Raw genomic sequence first — 22,036 nt, 5'->3', positions numbered from 1 at the left:
AGCAGTGTTTTCCGCCTGCTGTGGCTTCTCTCCTCAGGTTGCAGGGCCCCCGGAAGGCCTTGCCCCAGGTTACAAGGCCGGAGCAGAGAACGGGCTGTGAAGCCCCGCCCTGGCTCCCACCCCCGCAGCCGAAAACGCCTTGCCTGCCCTGGGCCTGTGCCCTGAGCGTCTCCGCTCAGTGGAGCCCCGACTCTGGACGTGGTCTGGCAGGTGCTCTCCCTGGCGGCCCTGCAGAGCCCGGTCCCGGTGGCCGTGGCCGCGCCTGAGCGGCATTCTGGGCACAGGCTGCAGCGTCACGTGCCCAGTGCAGCTCCGCCCACACCCCTTGGGGGCCTCACGTGGGGCATGGTTCCTGGTAGGTGGCCCCGGGCCTGCCTCCCGCCCGGGCAGGATTCTCTGAGCCACGCTGGCCTTTGAATAAACCCCCCTCTACCCGACTCAGCCACGCCTGGTTCCTGCAGCTTGTAACCAAGAATGCCAACGGGCAGAAGATGCCTTTGTAAGGAGGTAGTGATGGTGGTGACGAAGGTAACCAAACACTCAGTGGCCACAGGGAGGGGGCCAGCCGAGGAGGAGGCCACCAAAGGCCCTGCTACGTGTGTGGCTCCTCGCAGTTCTGGCTGCAGGAAAGGAGGATGAGACTCGGTCCCTGCCCCCTGGGGACCCGCTCAGCTGCTCAGCAGGGGACAGAGCTCACCAAGGCTGCAGCAGCCCCTTAGTCAGGAGTGGGCTGAGAATCTCAGAAGAGGAAGCCAGTGGGGCTGGGGGGGGGGCTGGGGTGAGGAGGACATTCCTGATGGGGAGGTGACAGGTGACAAGGTAGGAACATGGGAAGAACATCGTCAGGAAGAACATCTTCAGGAAGAACGAGCAAGTCCAAGATCAAGGGAGAGGATTGCTCCGGGCTCCTGGGCGACCTTCTGGATCCCCAGCTAGGCGAGGCTGTGAGGATGCCCAGGACACAGCCCAGCCTCCTGTTGAGGTCAGGCCCCTCAACAAGGGTCCAAAGGGACTTAAAGGAGCACGGAGCCCCTTGGCCAGAAGGACACTGGCAGCTGAGTCCACCCTACGGAGGAGGCCCGGAGGCTGCCTTGCCGAGCGTGACTTGGAGAGAAAGGGTACGTGCAGGCGTTTGCTGAGCTGGAACCTGGCAGCGCCTCCTGGCAGCAGGCCAGGTGCCGCCCTGACCGGGGCCTTCCTGTCCCACATCCCTGATTCACATCACCAGCCCCAGGAAAGGCTTTGGGCTTCCAAGAAGCAAGTTGCTTACATTTCACGACAGTGGGGCCAGTGGGCCAGATTTAGAAACATGAGCAGCAACAGTGTTTGCTCTAAGGCCATCAGCTGGAGGCACACAGACATCAAGCAGCAGCAGAAAGCTGTGACGCGTGTCTGACATCATTCCTGGGCTTGAGGAGAGGCAGTTCCCTCGCGGAGACGGGGCAGAGGCCGGCCCTCCCTCTCAGGTCTGGTCGAACGCGATTACCTCGCTGACCCGGTGCGGGCCTCAGGCCACCTTGCTTTTCTTGGCAGCATTCAGCCCAGGGCGAGCTTGGATGAGGCGCTCGATGAGTATTTGTGGAGTGAATCGGTGAATTATCCTGAACTTGCCCTCTGCGTTTCCCCTGAAAATGAGAAGGTGCTGTGAATTGGGGCACAAGTCTATTTAAACCCAAGCAGCCTGGCTGGGTGTAGGTCTGCTGATGATCATGAACTCGGGGGCCAGACCCTCTAGTTCCTTCTCTTGTGTCCACTCCCAAACTAGGAGGTCCTCCACCTGGACGAGGCTCCCTCTCGGAGGCCTGGCAGGAACGGGCTCCGTGAGTTGCTGTGCACACCTGTTCATCCTTCCCCGTGGGCTGGGGCCAGGCTGACAGGCCTAGGCAGAGGCCTGGTTCCCCAACCTGGGTGCTGCGCCCCTCGCTTCCCACAGCTGGGGGAGGGGTGACATAATCAAGGTGGCACTCAGGGAGGAACCAGCGTGGGTTCACCTGTCCAGACACCACATTCCGTTTCCTTCATTTTGACCCAAGCACACGCCTTCCAGCACTTTTTTTTTTTTTTAAACATCTTTATTGAAGTATAATTGCCTTACAATGGTGTGTTAGCTTCTGCTTTATAACAAAGTGAATCAGTTATACATATACAATATGTTCCCATATCTCTTCCCTCTTGCATCTCCCTCCCTCCCACACTCCCCATCCCACCCCTCTAGGTGGTCACAAAGCACCGAGCTGATCTCTCTGTGCTATGCGGCTGCTTCCCACTAGCTATCTATTTTACATTTGGTAGTGTATATATGTCCATGACACTCTCTCACCCTGTCACATCTCAGCACTTTTCTTAAGATGCTGTTTTTTTTTTTTTCTTTTCCAATGACCAGTACCTACTCGCTAGTCTGGTAGTGTCTTCGGGAGCTCTGCAGGGTCGGGAACCTTCCAGAGCCAGGAGTATCACACCGAAGCCAGCGGTTTCCATCTTCGTAGAAATGCCCGTATTTGAAAACAAAGCCTTTTCTATCTGGGGTTTTATAAATCTGGCCCATACACTCCAGGCTTTTCCCCATTATTTCCCTCTGTAAAATGATGGGGAATACAATTTGCTAAATAAAAAGGCATAGATATTAAAACAACAACAACAACAACCCACCTTTGAAGGTCAATTTACATAAAATACAGCTTTATTTGAGAGCGTGTCCCTGAGACAAAGTCCCTGTTTAAAATGCTTTATGGTGTTTGAAATCCCAATTGTTCTTGATATTTATTAGTTTGGCAAACAAGTTACCGTGTCCACATCCCCTTGGAGACAGAAAAATAAACCATCTCAGTGATCACTTACCTCTCTAAACACAGAGCGTATGTTCTGTGGTGGGAGCATCTCGGAGCCACTGGGTTACAAACGGCCGCGTCACTCCCAGAAAATGAAATCTGGGGAGGAAAGAAATAAATACACCCAGAGCTCCGCAGACGCGGGAGGTTGCTTTGTCATATTGAATGGTGACACTCAAATCTCTTTATTCCACAGTGCCGAAGATTGTGATATTAGGTCCACCCGCCTCGGGGAAAACAACTATAGTAAGTGTATCATATTAAGTGTTGTAATACGGTAGTATCTCATTTGTCCTGCAGAGACGGAATGAGACTGCACCTCTGCGAATTTTCAACATAACTGAGCTTTTTTTCATGTTTTCTCTCTCCTGCTTCTTAACTTATTTTCTCATGACAAGAGGCAGTATGTGTTTGTAGTAGAAAACCTAGAAAATACAAAAAACAAAAGTAGAGTTCCCCAACCATCCAGAGATAAGCATTCTTTGAATGTGTGGGATATTCCTTCCAGGGTTTTCTCATGGCTACATGGCCACCATCATGGCAAACCCTTCGTTCCATCCTTAGGATACATTTCTAGAAGGGGAAGTGCTGGGTCAAATGGCACACACACTGCAAAGACTTTTGGTGTGGAATCTTCAGATTCACTCGTAAAATTTTAATTATGAAATGTTTTAACCAGTCAGAAAAGCAGAGAAACTACACCAGAGATACTCATGTATCCCACTCCCGGATTTTACAGGAACTTATCATCTTGTCATATTTGCTTTGACGACTTTCTCTCCATTTCAAAGATAGTAGAACTTTAAAGATACGGCAAATACCTCACCCCACTTCCCTCACTCCTTTTTGTCTCTCCCTCCTTGGAGGCAACCCCTGTCCTGAAGCTGAAGCTTCATTCCATGTATGGTTTTAATCTTTCAGCTCCTTTTTTAAGTGCCAAAAGCGTCTTCAAATTATTACCATCTGAGATGGAGCTCTGTTTTTTCAAAAGCCTGGTTAGTGAGCATCAGGTAACATAAGTTAATGATAAACAACAAGGTCCTACTGTAGAGCACAGGGAACTATATTCAATATCTCGTAACAACCTATAATGGAAAAGAATCTGAAAAAGAATATATATCTATCTGAGTCACTCTGCTATACGCCAGAACCTAACACCACATTGTAAATCAACTATATACTTTGCTTAAAAAAATAAACATTAGCGAACTCTTCCTCGATCACGTATCATCGCTGTCAGCTCTCCTCCTGGGCCCAGATGATGCGGCAGGTGGTTTCCCCCGACTCGCTGGCGCCTGGCTTTATTCTGAAAAGGAATTAAGATGTCTGGTCCTTACATAAAACCACGTGCATCGGCCCTGCTTTTGGAGTTAGGATAGCCAGCTCTTCTATTTATCTGTCACCTATCTGTCTGTCCATCCGTTCATCCATCCATCCGTCTATCTCTCTGTAGTTTTTCTGCTTCGTTCCTCAGGGTCAGGCTGTCAGCTTTCACTCCTCTCCGCAGTTCACCCTCCCGATCGCCATTTCACTGTTAGAAACCAGGGGCTTCTGGACCTGGGGACCTGGCAGTCGCTGGCACTAACTGGTGTTTCAGCTACAAGCCTTTGGGCAAATTCACTGTTCCCACCCCTGTCTGCTGTGTAGGGACACACAAATCTCATTTTACAATAAGGTGATACATGGTGAAAGCCTAACGGGCTATTTCCTGGTCTTGTCGCTGACATTTCCCAGCACGAGGAGCAGAAAGATGAAGGTTCATACCTGCCCTGGGGGACCTCTAGGGCCTTCTTTTTCTTTTTGACCATGCCGTGTGGCTTGCGGGATCTTAGTCCCCTGATCAGGGATTGAACCCAGGCCCCGGCAGCGAAAGCGCCAAGTCCTAACCACTGGACCACCAGGGAATTCCCCCTCCGGGGCCTTTTGAATCATCCCGCTGCTGAAATGGTCATCAGTCTAATCTTGGTGTTAAGAACATTTTGTTGCACGATTATACCTTAAAACGTGTTCTTCCCTGGTAGAGTATATATAGTGGCCATTGATGAACTAAACATTCACTTGGCGAGAATATGCCATCCCCCATTCTTTAAGAAAAAATGAACATTGAGTATGGGTCGTGACCCCTATTAGGGCCTGTTCCCGTGTTTCCTGTTCTAAACCTTTCTTGAGTTAAGAACTCATGGTCCACAGAGCTTGAAGAGGCAGGCCCAGGGCGGTAAAGCATGGGTTTCCCAGGTCCCTTTAGAGTCAGTGGCTGGTTGAAGAAGAAATGGCAGGCAAGCAGAATTCCACGGCTGGGAGGGACTTTATGGGTTTGTCTCCCTTGGTGGCCTCCTTCCAGCCAGAAATAATTATGCTTCCCTGTGACAGCCTTTTCTAGTAGCATATGGAAGGACCCGGGCATTGTAATGGCGTCCTCTTAATTATCCCTTTCACAAAAATTTTCTTTTCCTCTTTCCTTTCTTCAGGCAATGTGGCTTGGCAAACACCTGAATAGCAATCTCCTCAGCGTGGAGAGCTTGATAGCACAAGAATATTCCTCTCTGGCTGCAGATGCCAGGAGGCATTATCAGAAGTTCCAGGTAGGATGGGTCCTGGGGAACAGGACGGGGTGAGAGCTCCCAAGGCTCCCCCATCACCTACCCCACTCTTGCCATTTCCTGATGGATGAAGTGAGAGAAAATACTGGGGTAAAATGAAATACAGGCAGGATGTGACAGAAGGAAGGAGAGGATTCTTCAGTAGGGCCCACGGATCCCGGTGGGTACGGAGGTGAGGGGTTTGTGGTGGAAGAGGACCAGTAACCGTGAGGGTGCGGTACCGAGGGAGTGGCCCAGCCCTGCTCTTCTTAGGGTCGCCAGGTCACGTGGGTGGGGGCAGGGCGGGGGTCCCCATCCCACAGGTGGTGCGCCTGCCGGCCTGCACCAGGACCTGCAGGCCTGAGCTGGCGGGGGGTTTAAAGGGCAGTGGTCCAGCTCTCCCCAGAGTGGAAAGACCCTGAGTGCTGCAGCTCGGGGGCACTTCCTTCCGCCCCTCGGGGTGGGCACCCTGTGGCATCCCAGGAGGATCAGGGGTCTGTTTCTAAAATCCCACCAACACTATATTGGAAAGACTTTTTTTTTTTTTTTAATTTATTTTTATTTTTGGCTGCGTTGGGTCTTTGTTGCTGCACGCGGGCTTTCTCTAGTTGCGGCGAGCAGGGGCTACTCTTCATTGCGGTGCATGGGCTTCTCATTGCAGTGGCTTCTCTTGTTGCGGGGCACGGGCTCTAGGCGCGCGGGCTTCAGTAGTTGTGGCTCGTGGACTCTAGAGCGCAGGCTCACTAGTTGTGGCTCACAAGCTTAGTTGCTCTGCAGCATGTGGGATCTTCCCAGACCAGGGCTCGAACCCGTGTCCCCTGCATTGGCAGGCGGATTCTTAACCACTGTGCCACCAGGGAAGCCCCGAAAGACATTTTTAAAAGGGAAATATAGGGCTTGATCATGTTGGTTCTCTTAAATGCAAATAGAAATGTCCAAATATCTTTTCAAAATCCCCTTTGGAGCGTAAGCAGATGCCTCAGTCCACTCAGGCTGCTGTCTCAGAGACCGGGTGGCTGGGAAACAGAACGTATCTCACAGTTCTGGAGGCTGGGAAGTCCAAGGTCATGGCGCCCGCAGACTCAGTGTTGGCTGACGGCCGTCTTCTCACGGTAGCCTCACGTGGCGACAGGACAGGGAGCTCTCTGGAGCCTCTTTCTTAAGGGCACCCGAAGGTCCCACCTCCCAGTACCATCACCTTGAGGATTTCAACACATGAACTTGCGGGGACGCAGGCCTTCAGCCCAGAGCAGCACGGGTGCTCCTTCAGGCGTTCTTCCGGGACACGGAGACGGCTCAGAAGAGTAGGGGTCCTGGTGTCTGCTGAGCGCTAAGCGTGCGCAGGCCTCCCCTCCTCCCCTCACGATTTTCCTGCGAGGTGTGCTGATACCTGGTGAGGTTGAGTAAGTGCCCAGGGCCAGGGCAGGTTTCAGGCCCCACCCGGGGCTGCCCAGGGCTCGGGCCGCCAGTCGGGGTGAGAACCCTGGGTCTCCTGCCTGTCTCTGCAGAGGCCGCAGCTGAGAGCTGGTCGCCGCCCGTCTTGTCTTCATCTTCGTTCATCGGGCCGGGTCTTGACCATGCGGCCGTGTGGTCACTGTTCCTCCAAGAACTCGGAAGGAAGCTTCCGGGCCTCGTGGGCTGCCCATGAATGATGGCTGGTGGGGCAAGTAGCAGAGACGGCCAGCCCATGGCTGCAAGTAGCGGAGATCGCCCGGGCTGCCCAGGGCAGAAGAGGGGATCGGAAGGGGACGCAGTGACTCCTGGGCCCCGGATGGAGGAAGCGCCCGCCTCCCTGGCTCTGTGGCCGGGAACTGGGCAGCACCCTGGCCTCCCCTGCCCTGTGTAGCTGCTTGTCTCTGTCTCCATTCTCCCCGTGGTTCTCCCTTCCCTTCGTCTTCTGCCTTCCACGGCCACTCGTGCCCACCACCCTCGTCCAGGTTCCCGTGTCTTCGGTTCACACCACCCACAGAGGCAGCTCCAAGGCCAAATTTCCAGGAAAGGGATTTGTGTGGGCCAGCTGGTCAGGTGGCCCCAGGGCCGGGCCAGCTCTGGGGAGGGGTGTGTACAGCAGGCACATCGAGGCCATGGAGCACGGCCTCAGCCAGGAGGGCCCAGAGGGTGCGGGCAGTTCCTGGAGATGAAGGTGTCACTTAGGCAAACTCCCAGCCTCAAGTTTGCCGATAGTAACAGTTTGAGGGACGTGAAGGAAAGCCTCCTTCAGCAAGGTCAGCGCCCACCCCCCGCCCCGCTACCCAAACGGTGAACCGGTTCTAACACCGCTTAATCCAGAGCGCTTCCGGACCCCACGTCGCCTGGCCGGGGCTCTCAGGGCAAGCAGGTGATGCCCCTGCACTGCCCTGCCATCTTGCAGGGGTCAGAGTGTGTGGGCAGAGTTTGGGGGATCCCAGCTTTTGGGGTGGGAATACAGTTTTAGAAAGAAAGTGGCTATCATTTCCTGCAGAAGATGAGCTTTTCAGGGTGGGGGAGGCAGGCTCATTTCTAGGATAAAGATGCTTTTATTAGGGTTAGAAAATTCAACGGCGAGGAGGGCGTTTAAGGAAATTCCTCCTGGGTTTCATTACTCTAATTATCAGCGTATTTCAGACCACATCGAAGTGCTTTCAAGGGTGTCTTGTTGGGGTTCTTTGGTTCGGAAGCGCGGGTGGAGGCAAGATGAAAGACCGAGGCGTCAGGACTGATCAAGGAGGGAAGGGCTCTGAGGAGCCGGGGCGGGTGCGTGGCCTTGCCGCAGACGCCGCCCGCCCGGCGAGGCCACTCATTAAGTGCTGTCTTTAAAGCATCTGCTGATCTGGAGCCTTTATAGCTCTTTCTGCAGGCAGCAATAATACCTTCAAATACGTAATTTTCTCCTGCTAATCTTGGCTCTGCCCTCCTGTACAGAATTCTCTTATGTAGCGGGTGTTAACCAAGACGCTTCCATCTTCGGAATTTCCAAATGGTTTCTGAAACACTTCCTCATCACCTCCTGTATGCCAAGCACCGTCCTGCGTGCCGTGCCGTGGGAGACCCAGAGATGAGTTCCTTCTCCTCGCCCCTGGGGACTTCTAGCCAGTGGGGGAGACCGAGGGTACCCAACCGAGGGCGCAGGGCCAGAAAGCCCTCATGCAGTCGGTGGCTCGCTTGACTAATTCATTTACTGAGTGTCCTCTGGGCACCTGCTAAGCCCTAGACGTGGCTCTGGGCGGGGAAGAGCGTACAGGTGGCAAGATTTAGGGGCTCTGTGGAGCGATCACCAGAGTCATGCCGGGCGATGATGTGGAAGAACTCAGAATCTGGCAGAGGGTCCCAAAACCCTCATGGGCAGGCGTAGCCTGAGGAGGCTGGGGGCTCAGGGCAACCAAGGGTGGGAAACGGCTTTGCTGTTGGCTTGCTTCTAGCTTTATTGTAAGATATTGTAAAGAATTCTGCTCAGGAGCAATGAGAACAGTATAAGAACCACCACGGACTCATCGCCTGGCTTCAACTAGTATCAGCTCACGGCAATCTAGTCGCAGGCAGATGCCCCTTATCCCCTGCTCCCAGGTTATTTGAAAGCAAAACCCACGCAGCACTTCATTTCATCCCTGGGTGTCCTGATCTACATCTGCTGAGAGGCTGAATGTACAGTGACCAGAGACCAGACTTAAAAAGAGACCTCTGCGCCACAGCCTCAGCAAGCTGCCCAGGAAACCAGCCCACTGTCTTCAGGAACCAGCCCAGGAGGCCGGGCTGAGAGTCAGACTCAGGGGGAAGTCAGCCTGCGCCTCTAGTTCAGTCCAGGAAGCCCAACAATAACCCCGGTGACAGTCGGTCCCAAATGGCCAGGACTTGATTCATATTGAACTGCCAGCTTCCCTCGTCTTTGTCCCCACTTCCAGCCAGATATGCTCCCCTAACCAAGCACATAGGATGCCCTGCTTCCAGCTGGCCGCCCGCAGCCTCCATCAGGGCGCACCCATAAAGCTGTCGCGTTGCTCTACCTGCCTTTGCAGGCACGTCACTGCGTCCCCCTTCCGATCCCCTCTTCTGCCCTGGGCAGCCCGGGCGATCTCTGCTACTTGCAGCCACGGGCTGGCCGTCTCTGATACTTGTCCCACCAGCCATCATTCACGGGCAGCCCACGAGGCCCGGAAGCTTCCTTCTGAGTTCTTGGAGGAACAGTGACCACACGGCCACATGGTCAAGACCTGGCCCGATGAACGAAATGAAGACAAGACGGGCGGCAACCAGCTCCGCTCAGCACCTGCTAAGCCCTAGACGTGGCTCTGGGTGGGGAAGAGCGTACAGGTTCCATGGGGAAAGGACATTTCTTTGCAGCAGGAGCTGGATGGAGCTGATTGCTCTAGAGTGTGTTAGAATTTTACTGAAAAAAAAAAAAAAAAAGGAAAGAAAAGAAAAGCTTTATTATTGAAATCCCTGCAGGAAGCATATGTATTTGCAAATTTAAAACTGCAGAGTCCGGAGGTGCTCAACCTGAGCAGCACATTAGAGTCACCTGGGCCCCACCAGACTCTTTTAGTCTGAATCCCTGGGAGTGGGGGACCAGGCATCTGCATTTAAACATGCTCCCTAGGGAGTTCTCGTCTGGTCATCTGGGAGCCCAGCCCAGACACCATTCCCCTTTTCTCACGGCAGTTATTACTTTTATAGCACAGTTATTGCTAAATCAAGGTTTCTTTGGAACGCAACTGTTGCGTTAGAGCAGAACTGCCTGTGTTTGTTGAATGAATAAATGAGCCCCACTCTAAAGGCTGCTCAGACCAGAAGGAGCCAAAGCTGGATTCTTCCCAACTTCAGTCCCATGTAAAAATCAAGAACCTGATGTAACATGATGTACCCAAGCGGCCAGTTGTCAGTCACCATTCTTTAACGTCCAAATGACAGCACTCGTGCCCTTATCCTGCCTCTGTCTACACAGGGAGGTGTGGTCCCCTGCAAGCGTTTCTGAGGATTTCCGGCATTGCCCGGTAGTCCTGGCTTCCAAGTCCTCTGGCTTGTCTCCTTCCCCTCCGGCCATTCCATCTCCCACCTGGCTGCTCTCTGTCCTGGGGGCTGTGTTCAGACAGAGCCAGCAGGAGCCCGCACACTCTGTCCTTCCCTGTCCGACACCCAAGGCAGTGGTGCGGAATGGTCCCTTTTGGAAGGTTTGGGGCGGGGGAGGATGGGGACAGCCCAGGGTGGGGACAGAGAAACCCAAAGACCAGTCTCCGTAGCTCCTTTAAAGTTCGCTGGCCTTTCCCACCGCCGGGTCTCCCTTCCCGGCCACCTCCCTCTGCGGGCCCGTCGGTGCCCCGTGGTGGGGTCTCCGCTCTCCCTTCAAAGCCTCATCTCCTGTCCTCTCCCTCCTCTCACCTCCTGTTCCCGTTCCAGACTCTGCCTGGGCCCTGCCTCTCAGAACCAGGAGAGTCCCTGCCACGTAAACCTGCTCTGACAGCCCCGAGAAGCAGCAGAAACTTTGAAAGGAGAGTTGTCTTTAAAGGATTCTCAGATCAGTTCTTAAGTGAGCGCAAGTCCAAGTACGGGCCTTCCCTCCCCCACCAGCAGCCCCTCTAGGGAGGCCCCTCCCCTCCTGGCAGACCAGGAGTCTCAACTCTTCCCCTTCCCGCTTTGCTCCAGATGGAAGTTCATACAGTTGATCAAGATGCCCACAACTCCTGAGCAAGTGTTACCCAAAGGTGACACAGCGACGTCAGGGGCCCTGAGGCTGGGGCCTGGTGATGGGACCATGTGGGCTGCTGCCATCCTGTGGAGGAAGCCCAGGCAGGAGAAGCTCAGTGAGGTGCCCGGGGGCCAGAGCCAGGGCTTCAGCCTCCAGGGGCTGCGTCTTCGGGGCAGGGGCGGCACCTCCGAGGTTCGCAGGCCAGCGGTTCTGTCCTGGGCTCAGGCACTGGGAGCTGGGAGGAGCAGAAAGGTCCAAACTGGGGCCAATGCAGCTGATGCTGCCCTTTACGGCAAGGAGGCAGGCTGGCAGTCGCGTTGCCACCGAGTGGGATGCCGAGGGGCCGGGGCCTGCACCTGGGCTGGGCCTTCTAGGTGACCAGCAGGGGCTGCACTGGGCTCCATCCGTTTGTTTGTCCCTGATTCTCCCCCAAAAGCCAGGCTCTGGGGGCTGGGGTGGGAGAGCACAGCAGAGCTCGGGAAGGAGGGAACCTGATTCCTGCGAAGACAGTTTGGCAGGGCTCCGAGCAGCGGCCCCTGGGAAGCCCCCGCTGCTGACGTGACACATCAAAGCTGGCACCGAGACAGCACAGAGGCAGTCAGCGGCGGGGGGTGGGGGTGGGGGGCACTCACGAGGGGCCGCGCTCAAAGTCGCTGGCCTGTCCCCCGCCGCCGCGCGGGCCATGGGGGGCGCCGCGCTCCACCCGGACCCGTCGCCTTTCAACCCGTGTTCTTTGATTGGCTTGCACCCCCCTCGTCCCCCGCGTCCCACAACCTGTTTGAATGCTGCTTCCCGAATGGGTGATGGCAGGGAAGGGAGAGGAATCTCGGGATGGAAACTGGCTGCGCCTGGGGTCGGCGGGGGACACCAGGGGACAGGAAAGGATAGAAGCCATGTGGAGGGAGGTGGCCGGGAAGGGAGACCCGGCGGTGGGAAAGGCCAATCCCTGTTCCCCTTGGCAGCCCCGGGGGTGGGGCGGCTCCTGGGATCGTTGGGCCATATGGGCACCAGCAGGACACTCTCCCTCTCCAGCAACTTCTTCCACGTGGGGTCGGGTCTTGGGTGCTGGAGTTCGCTTAAGTCAGTGGTGCTCCAGGTGTGGTCCCCGACCAGCATCCTCAGCATCACCCGAAAACCTACGCGAAATGCAGATTCCCAGCCTAACCCGGACCTGCCGACTCGGAAACCCTGGGGCGAGGCCAGTGATGTGTGAGTCAACAAGCTCTTCTGGGGTGCACGTTCAAGTTGAGAACTCCTGGCTTAAGCAGGAAATGGGCAGAGGGCAGATGTAAGGACACAGAGGTGTCTTAGGAGATCCTGAGACCAGGGCCCAGGTGCCGGCCAGCCTCCCTCTCGTCTCCGGGCTACTCACTCATTCATTCTCTCTCTCCCGCTCACTCTTGCTCTTGACTTTTGCTGTCCACTTCTAGAAGCCATAGCGGCCCCATAACTTTCAAGGGGAGACATTGCAAGTTCCTGTCGGAGGCACCCCCTCCCTTATCCTCTTGCTGTCTGCTCTTCCTCGTCCAATTCCACATCCTGGAAAAGCCATTCTGGGGCTGAGAGGCCTGGTTTCTCTCTCTCCTTTTGTGCTGGTTTTATTCCCTTATACTCCCCCCGTGCCTGCAAAGTGGCTGCTGCAGCTCCAGCTGTTACATGCTCTCAGCTTCAGATCCAGCAGAAAGCAAGGTTCCTGCCCCTGATGATTGCACTCATGTCCTGGGCCTGACTCTCACTCGCTGGGACTGGGCCTTGGGCAGCCTCTGAAACAATCACAGTGGCCAGGAGTGGGATATGCTGATCAGCTTGGACCAATCAGGGCCCTCCTCTGGATCCGATGGTGGGCTTGACCCCACAGAAACTGTAAAGGCTGAAGGGCAAGACAGTGTGGCCTCAAAGGAACTTTGGGGGACTGTATATTACTGGAGGCGGGGTGTATGGATGCTGGGCAGAAAATAAAAGCAAACACTTAAGTACTGTTACTCATTTCTACTGGTGTAGTGTGTGAGGCCTGAAGAGGGCAAGACCCAAGGTCACCCAGCTGGTTGGAGCTGCAGCAGCCATTATGTAGGCAAGAGGTGGGAGTTTGAACCATGAATGGAGCCAGCCTTGGGCAGGGGTTGGGGGGATGAGCCCTAATGCTGAAGGTGAGTCTCTGCTCTACATAAAAACGCCTGTTCCGGGAATCCCCCACCCGCCAGCAATGGGCCTTAGCATTTGGAATTTATTTTGACTTCCCACATCTTTTATCAGAGATGTGAGTGGGAGTTGGGAGAGATTTGGGCCCCTGGTTGTACACTACAGGGGGAGGTGACACAGACCAGGCATCAGTGGCCCAGTGGGTAGAGCTGCTTCCTCATCCAGATCCTCGCTGAGGAAGGAGGTGCAGGGTTTATTAAGGGGACCTGAGGGTAACAATTGCCATAGCACCGAGCCCTTGCTGGGGGCCACGCATGTCCCAGGCGTCACGTGTATTACCTCATTTAATCCTCATGGCAACTCTTTGAAGCACTTGGTCTTCATCTCGTTTACAGACGCGGAAAGTGAGGCTCAGAGCACTGAAGGCACTGTCCCGGGTCACTCAGCGGGTGACCAAGGTCCAAATCATGAGTGCCTGCGTCCCCAGCCAATCCAGTGGTCCCCCAGGGTTCTCCCTGGGAACATTCTTTCCCCACTCGGGCCATCCTTCTCCTGAAGCCAGAGAGAACCTCCTGGATCACGGCTCACAGGCCTTCCACCTCCTCCCCCTCTAGCCCCTGGCCCTCCCCTGTGAGCCGGTTCCCGGGACACCCTTCACTGCCACCTCCACATGCCCAAGCCCAGCCTGCTCTTGTCGGGGAACCCATTCAAACGGCTCAAAGAGAAGACAGGTCAGGGTGCAGCCTGTAGAATCCAGGAGAACTCGAGCCCCCGTGGGGATTGGCCTCCTACCTCCCAGCCCTTCTCTGCACATCTGGTACCCCACTCCCTCTCTGGGAATCGCTCTGTGTGCGAACTGACCGAAGCCGGTTCACTGCGCGCAGGTAAACACGGAGGGGGCCGAGTGCTGTCTATTCCCCTGACTCTCGCTCCCAGGACGTAACGAGAGTGAGGCATGGATGGGTTCTGCAACATGCATGGATGCTTATTAAAACGCCATTTCTAAGTCAGCAGCCCCGAGCGTTCCCACAGCCTCTCCCAGAGGCTCCGTGGTGTCCCAGCTGTCTGTCCCTTTAGGTGCTCCTTCATCACTCCAGACAGACACGGCAGCATTCCCGAGGCAGGATCTGGTCACTCTGGACACTGGCTCTAAAATGAGAGGTCCAGACTTTTCTCCAGCATCACTGACGTGTTGCCAGGCCCACCGCTTGCCCTAAGGATACTTCGGGAAATTAGGGAAAGGTGCTCGTCCCCCTACGTGTTACCCCTTCAGGGTCCCCAGCTTGGCAAAAGGAGTGTAAGGTAGATTTCCCCTGCCCCTCGCCGCGCAGCTGGGTGCCTCTGGGCTCCCCTGCTGGGCCGTGGCCCTGAGGGCCCTCACCCGCACCTGGCAGAAGCCCTGCCCCCTCCTGGAGGCTGGTCAGCCCGGACATAGCTTGGGAAGTGTGGCCCAGGGCTGGCCCAGGAGTCTCCCTTGGCCGAGTGTTGGGGCGTTTGGGGAGAAGCACCCGCTTTTAGTGACCGGGGGTCAAGGGCACACCTGGGAGCGGGTTTTCCAGGGGGCATGGGCTCTGGGGCGTTTGAGGCTTTGTTAGAAAGAGCAGAGCCAGTTGTGAAAAATGGGATGTCACTTCCGGTCCGAGAGAGACAGCTGAGAAGAGGGGAAGCAGAAGGAAGGCCACTCTGGGTATCACTCCCGCGTACCCGCCGACCGTTGCTTGTCTGTCCTTCCTGAGCCTGGCCTGCCCGGGTTCAGGTCCTGCCTCTGCTCCTCCCTGGCTGTGTAGCCCAGGGAGGTGACCTAACCTCTCTGGCGCCCAGCTTCCCCATCCGTATGAAGGGGATGAAAGTAGTACAGACAGCACAGAGCTGTAAACATTGACTGCTGTGGCCTGGCACAGTGCCTGGCACCCAGCACACGCTCAGCAGAAGCCACCAGCGTTTTCAGTACTTACTGAGCGAATTAGGGAACATGGAGTTTCGTTAAGTCATCAGTCAGCAGGGGCTGCCTCCACCCCTGACGCTGTTCTGGTGCAGGGGCAGAGGTGTGCTGGTCAATAGTTCACAACCAGCTCTCTGAGGGAAAACGCCCTCCTTGGTAGCATTTGCCCATTTCCGTGGTACAAATGCCACAGAATACCAGGGCCCACTTCAGGCTACCACCGTGAGGTCACGGAACGTGGGTTTGGGAAGAGATGGGCACCACCGACTCCCTCTCGTACACCATTGCCTGGGGGACAAAGCGAGTAAGACTCAGTCCCTTTCCTCCAGGAACTGTGAAACTTTCTGGGGAGACGGACATGTGAGTAGGCCCCTGGAAGGACGTCTGGTTAGTGCAGTAACAGAGTTTGCCATCGAGGATTATGGCAGCCGCCAACCCAGCCCGGGAAGGGTCAGGGAGGGCTGCCTGCAGGCAGTGGCACTTGGGGCTGAGGCTCAGCGGGAGCCCGGAGTCACCCAGGTGGCGGTGGGGCAGAGCATCGGGGCGGGGGCACAGGAGAAGCCAGAGCATGGAGGTGGGCGCGTGTGCATGTTGCGGGGGTGGTCATCAAAGAGGAGCCCAGGCTGGACGAGGGCAGGGCCGCGAGCTGGGCCTGGGCTTCATGGAGGCCACAGGGCCCTGGTCCGGGACCTGGAGAAGCTTCGTGTCCTCAGGGCCGGGTCCTCGGTTCTTAGCGAGCCCGCTGGCCTGCCAGTCTGTGTCCCTTTGAGCCCCACACGGAAGGTCAGGCTCTCATCCTGTGTCATCTCCCCTGTAGACGTTGCCCAACACGCTGCTCGTCAGACTGATTCAGGAACGCCTGAGGGAAGAGGACTGCGTCAGGCGGGTGAGAAGCCCTGCGTGGAGCCAGCGGGGGCTCCGGGGGGAGGGGGCCTCCTTTACCAGATGAAGGAGGCTGAGGGCCGCGTGTTTATGACCCAGAGCAGAGGTGACCTGCAGAGAAGGGTAAGAACTGAAACTCGGGGAAGGTCAGGCTGTGCACGTGGATTTCACCTTGGATGGAGGAAAAACAGCAAGGTGGCATCTGGGGAGCCCATCGGGGTTCCTGTAGGAAAGAGCTGGCCCACCCCACGCGGTCACAGGAGAGCCTTTAATGGAAGGACAGCTGCAGAAGTGGGGAGGGAGGCGCCCCGGACCTGGAGGGGCAGAGGGAGGACTGGGGGGGCCCCGAGCTCTCCTTCCATCCTCTGACCTCTCGTCAGCACTCTCTTCCGCCAGACCCCGTGAAGCCAGAGGGCAGGGGTCCAGGTGAGGCCGTCCGTGGAGGTCAGCCTCCTGGGGCGTGGATGGGGGTCGTGATACTGTGATTTATAAGAAGAAATGTGTATCTGGTCTTCGTCCAATTTATCAGTTGTTTGGGATTTTTTTAGTATTCCATGTTAATTTTTCGCTTGTGTGTTTTACTGTATCTCTTTGTAGGTTTTTTGGTTTTTTTTTTTTTTTTTAGTGGATGACCTAGCGATTACAATATACAAACTTAGATTTCCACAGTCTACTTAGAATCGGTATTTTACCATTTCAGGCAGAATGTGCAATATTGGTCTCTTTCCTCTCTTCTCTTTATGTTGTAGCTGTCTTATGTTTTCATCTATATGCATCAAAAATCTCATCGGGCAAATGTTATAATTTTCGGTCTCAATCATCAAACATATTTTAAAAACTCAAGAGGAGAATAGTTTGTTATATTTATCCAGGTATTTACTATTTCTCTTGTTCCCCCCTGCATTCCTGATGTTCCAAGTGTCCCTTTCTGTCTGAAAAACTTTTTAGCAATTCTTCTAGGGTAGGTATGCCGGCAATGAATTCTCCTGCTTTTCCTTCATCTGAGAATGTCTTTATTTTGCCTTCATTCCTGAAGGATATTTTCTTCTGGATACAGAATTCTAGGCTGACAATTTTTTCTTTCAGCACTTTGCAAAATGTTTCACTTTTAACACTGTGGTTTCTGGTGAAAATCCATAGTCATTTAAACTCATAAATAATATGTCCTTTCTCTCTTGCTCCTTTCAAGATTGTTTTCTTTGTTTGTAATTTTCAGAAGTTTATGATATGTCTGGGCATGAATTTTTTGGGATTTATTCTTTGTGGGGTTCCTTGAATTTATACGTTTATGTTTTTCTCCAAACTTGGGAAGTTTTCAGCCATTGTTTCTTCAAATAAATTCCCACACCATTCTCTTTCTTCTCCCCTCCGAGACTCCACTGGCATGAAGGTCAGACCTTTTGGTGTTCTCTCATGGGTTGCTGAAGCTCTACTGTTTTGTTTTGGGGTTTTTTTTCTATCTTTTTTTCTCTCTGTTGATAAGATTGATAATTTGTATTGAACTAGCTTCAGGCTCATTAAATCTTTTCTCTCTCATCTCCAGGCTACTCTTGAGTCCGTCCAGTGAGTTTTTAATTTTGATTATTGTATTTTTCAGTTCTAAAAATTCCATTTGGTTCTTCTTTCTGTCTTCTGTTTCTTTGCCGAGGATTTCTATGTGTGCATTCGTTTACTGGGAGCTTTGTCATTGTCGTTGTTTTAGTACTAGCTGCTTCACTTGTCTTGTCTGACAATTCCAACCCTTGAGTCATGTTGGTAGTGGTGTCTAATGTCCCATCCCATGTGAGCTGAATTTTCCTGGTTCTCCCTGCGCTAAGTAATTTTGTACCCTGAACATTCAAAATATTGCCCTGAGACTCTGGGTCTTGTTTGAATCCTATGGCGAATGTTGATATTTTCGTCTTAGCAGACAATTGATTCAGTTGGCCTCGGGTCGCAAGTTCTAACCACCTTCTCTGGGCTGTGGTTTCCACCTCAGTTCTGTTCGCAAGCCTTTGCAGTGCTGTGTGGTTCTCTACAGCTCTGTGCTGTGTGGGTGCCACTCAGGGGGGCCTGGGCAGCGGCTGTGCTGTAGGTCATTTCTCAGGAAGGCTGGAAGGCTGTTCGGGGTCAGCCCCATGCGTGCACAGCTCGGGGGGGAGCCGGGAGTCCATAAACGACTTCATTTGGTTGCTTTCCTGCGCTCCCCTCCTTGCCGTCTTCTTGGTGACCTCTAGTTCCCTGGTGTCCCTCTATTTGGTCTTTTGGCCAGAAAGCTGGGCCTTTATCTACCTGGCTCTCTCACAGGCTGCCTGTGACAATGCTTGTGACCAGGGCCAAGTGGCGGGAGGACAGTGAGAGGAAAAATTCATGGGGCTTTGCTGCATTTTCTAGGGACTGGAGAGGAAGGGTCCCCTGCGCTGTAAGAGTTTCAGGCCCCTGCAGGCCCCCTTTGTCATGCAGGATGGCCTCAAGGCAGGGGTGCAGAAAAACAGAAAAGAAAAAAAAAACACAGGGAGATTTCCCCTGCTCTCTCTGCGTGTTGGGAGTCCCCTTTCTTACTGCTCAAGCCAGAAATAGGGGCTCCTGGCCCTGTCTCTGTCTCTCCCTATTGCCCATCTCAGGTTTCAGGCTGCCTGGAGAGACCAGCTCAGGGATACTGGTTTGGTGGGATCTTGAATTTTGATCTTCTTCTCCAATTCACCTACTACTGTATACTTTCTGAGTCCTCTAATAGCCGCCCTTTGCATTCTGTCCGTGCATTGCAGCTGCTTTCAGTGGGGGTGACAGGTTACAGTGGGCTTACTCTGTCCTGCCCAGAACCAGAACTCGTGTGCGCACACACACAGACACGTACACACACTCTCTTGCTTAGAAATTGATTGGGAGGCCCACATCTGGAAAGATGCCCGGGCACCTTCCCAGGGCACTGGTGAAGGAGGGGCAGTTCTCACAGGCTTGCTCTGCGTGGTCCTCAGCCATGTGGGTCTAAATCGCGAGAGAGCCTCAAGTAAGCTGCAGTCTGAGTTTCAAAGTCTGGTCTGAACAGCCTGTTTTCCTCTGACTTCAAATTGTTCCCAGCGAGCTGATTGTCTCCTACCGCCCAGGCCTAGGCAAGTGCCCAGAGCTCAGAGGCCAGGCTACAGCAGGGGGTAGACACATTGTTTTCTGTCCAGGCTAGATAGTAAATATTTTAGGCTTTGCAGACCCTACGGTCTCTGCTGTAATTTCTCAATTCTGGTGTAATGTGAAAGCAGCCATACGTGATATATAAATGAAAGGGCATGGCTTGTTCCAGTAAAACTTTATTTATAAAAACTGGCAGCAGGCTGTAGTTTGCTAACCCTTGTCCTAAATGATACTTTCACATGATGATAAAAACACTTCTACCCTTTCTCTTCAGTTCTAAATAAAAAACAGACTTCCACCTTCCAGCAATGTTAGGAGAAAGGCCACTGAACCACAGACGTCCGTTGTAACCAAGTTCCCTCCTTGTGACCTGGCTCCCAAGCCCCCCGGCCCGATTCCACCCGCTCCAATCAAGTGCCCACTGTAGGCACTGCATTGTGCATCCTGCTGGGACCCTGCCCCCTGCCCCCGCTCATCCTCCTCAATCCCCCATGGGCAGGGTGGTACCCTGGGCCCCAGGCTCACCACCTTCAGCTGGAGACAGAGGCTCATGTGCCCAGAGCAAAGCCGACTGGGAAGGCTTGTGATGGGGCCACAAACACAGTGTGAAGGGAAACCAGGCCCAGGGGAGTCGAGTTGTCCCCGAAGCCTCTCGAGGTGGGGGCGGGGCAGTCGGCGGAGGGGCCGTCTTGGGCAGAGGGGCCAGCAGGCAGACAAGGCAGGGCTGGGAATATAGCTCCCCCGACCCTTACCGCCGCCTTAGTTCAACCAGCCTCAGACCAACTCTTCCTAAAACTGACCCACCCATCGGTCACCCTCTTATCTGGGAAATGGTGAGAGAATCGTTTGTCAGGAGGGGAGGGGAGGGCAGAGCCCCCTAAGTGACTGGAAACGGGGCGGGACTTTCTCGTACAAAACGCTCTATGCCTTAATCCGTAATTGGTTATGAGTTGCCGAGTCTAATTCAACTCTGGCCTTGCGGATGCCCAGGCAGGAAGCGTTTGGGTCTGCCTTTCGTCTCCTTGCCCTTCAGAGCTGAGCTGTCTCTCCTCTTCACCAGCACTGCTTGTCACATGGCGGGCGTCACTCCTTTGGTATGAGTGCATCCAAGTCACCCAGACCGGAACCCCTCAGCGGGATGGGGGCTGTTTTTTTTAAAATAATTAATTAATTAATTAATTTTTGGCTGCCCTGGGTCTTTGTTGCTGCACGCGGGCTTTCTTCAGTTGGGTTGAGCGGGGGCTACTCTTCGTTGCGGTGTGCGGGCTTCTCACTGCGGTGGCTTCTCTTGTTGTGGAGCACGGGCTCTAGGCACATGGGTTTCAGTAGTTGTGGCACGCGGGCTCAGTAGTTGTGGCTCGCAGGCTCTTGAGCGCAGGCTCAGTAGTCATGACGCACGGGCTTAGTTGCTATGTAGCATGTGGGATCTTCCCGGACCAGGGCTCGAACCCACGTCCCCTGCATTGGCAGATTCTTAACCACTGTGCCACCAGGGAAGCCCTGTATTTTTTTAAATTTAAGTATAGTAGATGTACAATATTATATGTTACAGGTGTACAGTATAGTGATTCACAATTTTTTAAAGTTATACTCCATGTATAGTTATTATAAAATATTTGTGATATTCCCCATGTTGTACAATATATCCTTGTAGCTTATTTTATACATAATTGTTTGTACCTCTTAATCTCCTACCCCTATCTTGCCCCTCCCTGCTTCCCTGTCCCCACTGGTTACGACTAGTTTGTTCTCTAAATCTATGGATCTGTTTCTTCTTTTTTATATTCACTAGTTTGTTGTATTTTTTAGATTCCACATATAAGTGATATCATACAGTATTTGTCTTTCTCTGTCTGACTTATTTCACTTAGCATAATGACCTCCAAGTCCATCCATGTCATTGCAAATGGCAAAATTTCATTCTCTTCTATGGCTGAGTAGTATTCCACTGTATATACACCACATCTTTATCCATTCGTCTGTTGATGGACACTCAGGTTGTTTCCCTATCTTGGCAACTGTAAAGAACGCTGCTATGAACATTAGGGTGCATGCATCTTTTTGAATTAGTGTTTTTGTTTTTTCAGGTATACCCAGGAGTGGAATTGCTGGGTTACATGGTACTTCTATTTTTAGTTTTCTGAGACGCCTCCATACTGTTTTCCACAGTGGCGGCACCAATTTACATTCGTGGGGGCTGTATTTAAAAGCACAGCTGGGGGCTTCCCTGGTGGCGCAGTGGTTAAGAATCCGTCTGCCAATGCAGGGGACACGGGTTCGATCCCTGGTCATGGAAGATCCCACATGCCGCGGAGCAGCTAAGCCCGTGCGCCACAACTACTGAGCCTGCGCTCTAGAGCCCGCGAGCCACAACTAAAAAAAATAAATAAATAAAAGCACAGCTGGACACAGCCTTGCCCATCAGCAAATTCAGTGTGCCAAGAGCTCCTGGTAGCAGGATATCACGTGACTGGCTGTGGCCGTGAACAGTGGGCGGGGTGCACGTCCGTCTTCCGTTCCTGCCCCAGGGATGCACTTGCCCTGAGGAACGCGGGCAGCTCGGGAGCCATGGTCACACCCCCGCCAAACAGAAGTCCCGGTGGAGACGGCTCCATGATCTGGCTCAGGCTCAGCAAAGGCAGCAGGGCCTCCCACGCCTAGTCCAGATTTCCTTTCAAGACGCTTAAACCTCCAACCACCCTGTGATCCAGGAGCTTGAGCGGGAACTGCCGGGTCCCAGCTGTTCTGCTCGCAGGGCCTCCCTCACCCTCAAGAGTGTTCGCTTTCACTGGCTGTCTTGGTGCAGCAGAGGCCCGGGGCCCAAGCCCCACGGTGGTGATGCAAGAGGCCCTGTGGTTCGGGCAGGCGGGAGCACAGACCCAGCTTCTCTGCTCAGACC

At 53.9% G+C, this 22,036-nt stretch overlaps 1 protein-coding gene across 3 annotated transcripts in view; it reads left to right on the top strand.

Moving 5' to 3' along the window:
- Positions 1–22,036, top strand: part of AK8 (adenylate kinase 8) — a 132,556-nt gene that overhangs the window by 6,746 nt on the left and 103,774 nt on the right. The window contains exons 3-5 of one of the 3 annotated variants that reach the window (XM_059925912.1): positions 3,025–3,074; positions 5,297–5,410; positions 15,965–16,033. The exons of 1 other annotated variant lie outside the window; for it this stretch is intronic. In XM_059925912.1, coding sequence (XP_059781895.1) covers positions 3,025–3,074; positions 5,297–5,410; positions 15,965–16,033 — 233 coding nt within the window. The remainder of the gene's footprint in view (positions 1–3,024; positions 3,075–5,296; positions 5,411–15,964; positions 16,034–22,036) is intronic. One more of the 3 variants, XM_059925913.1, reaches the window with a different exon arrangement.

Source organism: Balaenoptera ricei, chromosome 6 (assembly GCF_028023285.1).
Source record: "Balaenoptera ricei isolate mBalRic1 chromosome 6, mBalRic1.hap2, whole genome shotgun sequence".
Taxonomy (NCBI): domain Eukaryota; kingdom Metazoa; phylum Chordata; class Mammalia; order Artiodactyla; family Balaenopteridae; genus Balaenoptera; species Balaenoptera ricei.
The sequence above is the reverse complement of the archived record's forward strand: the minus strand, read 5'-3'. Positions and strand labels throughout refer to the sequence as shown.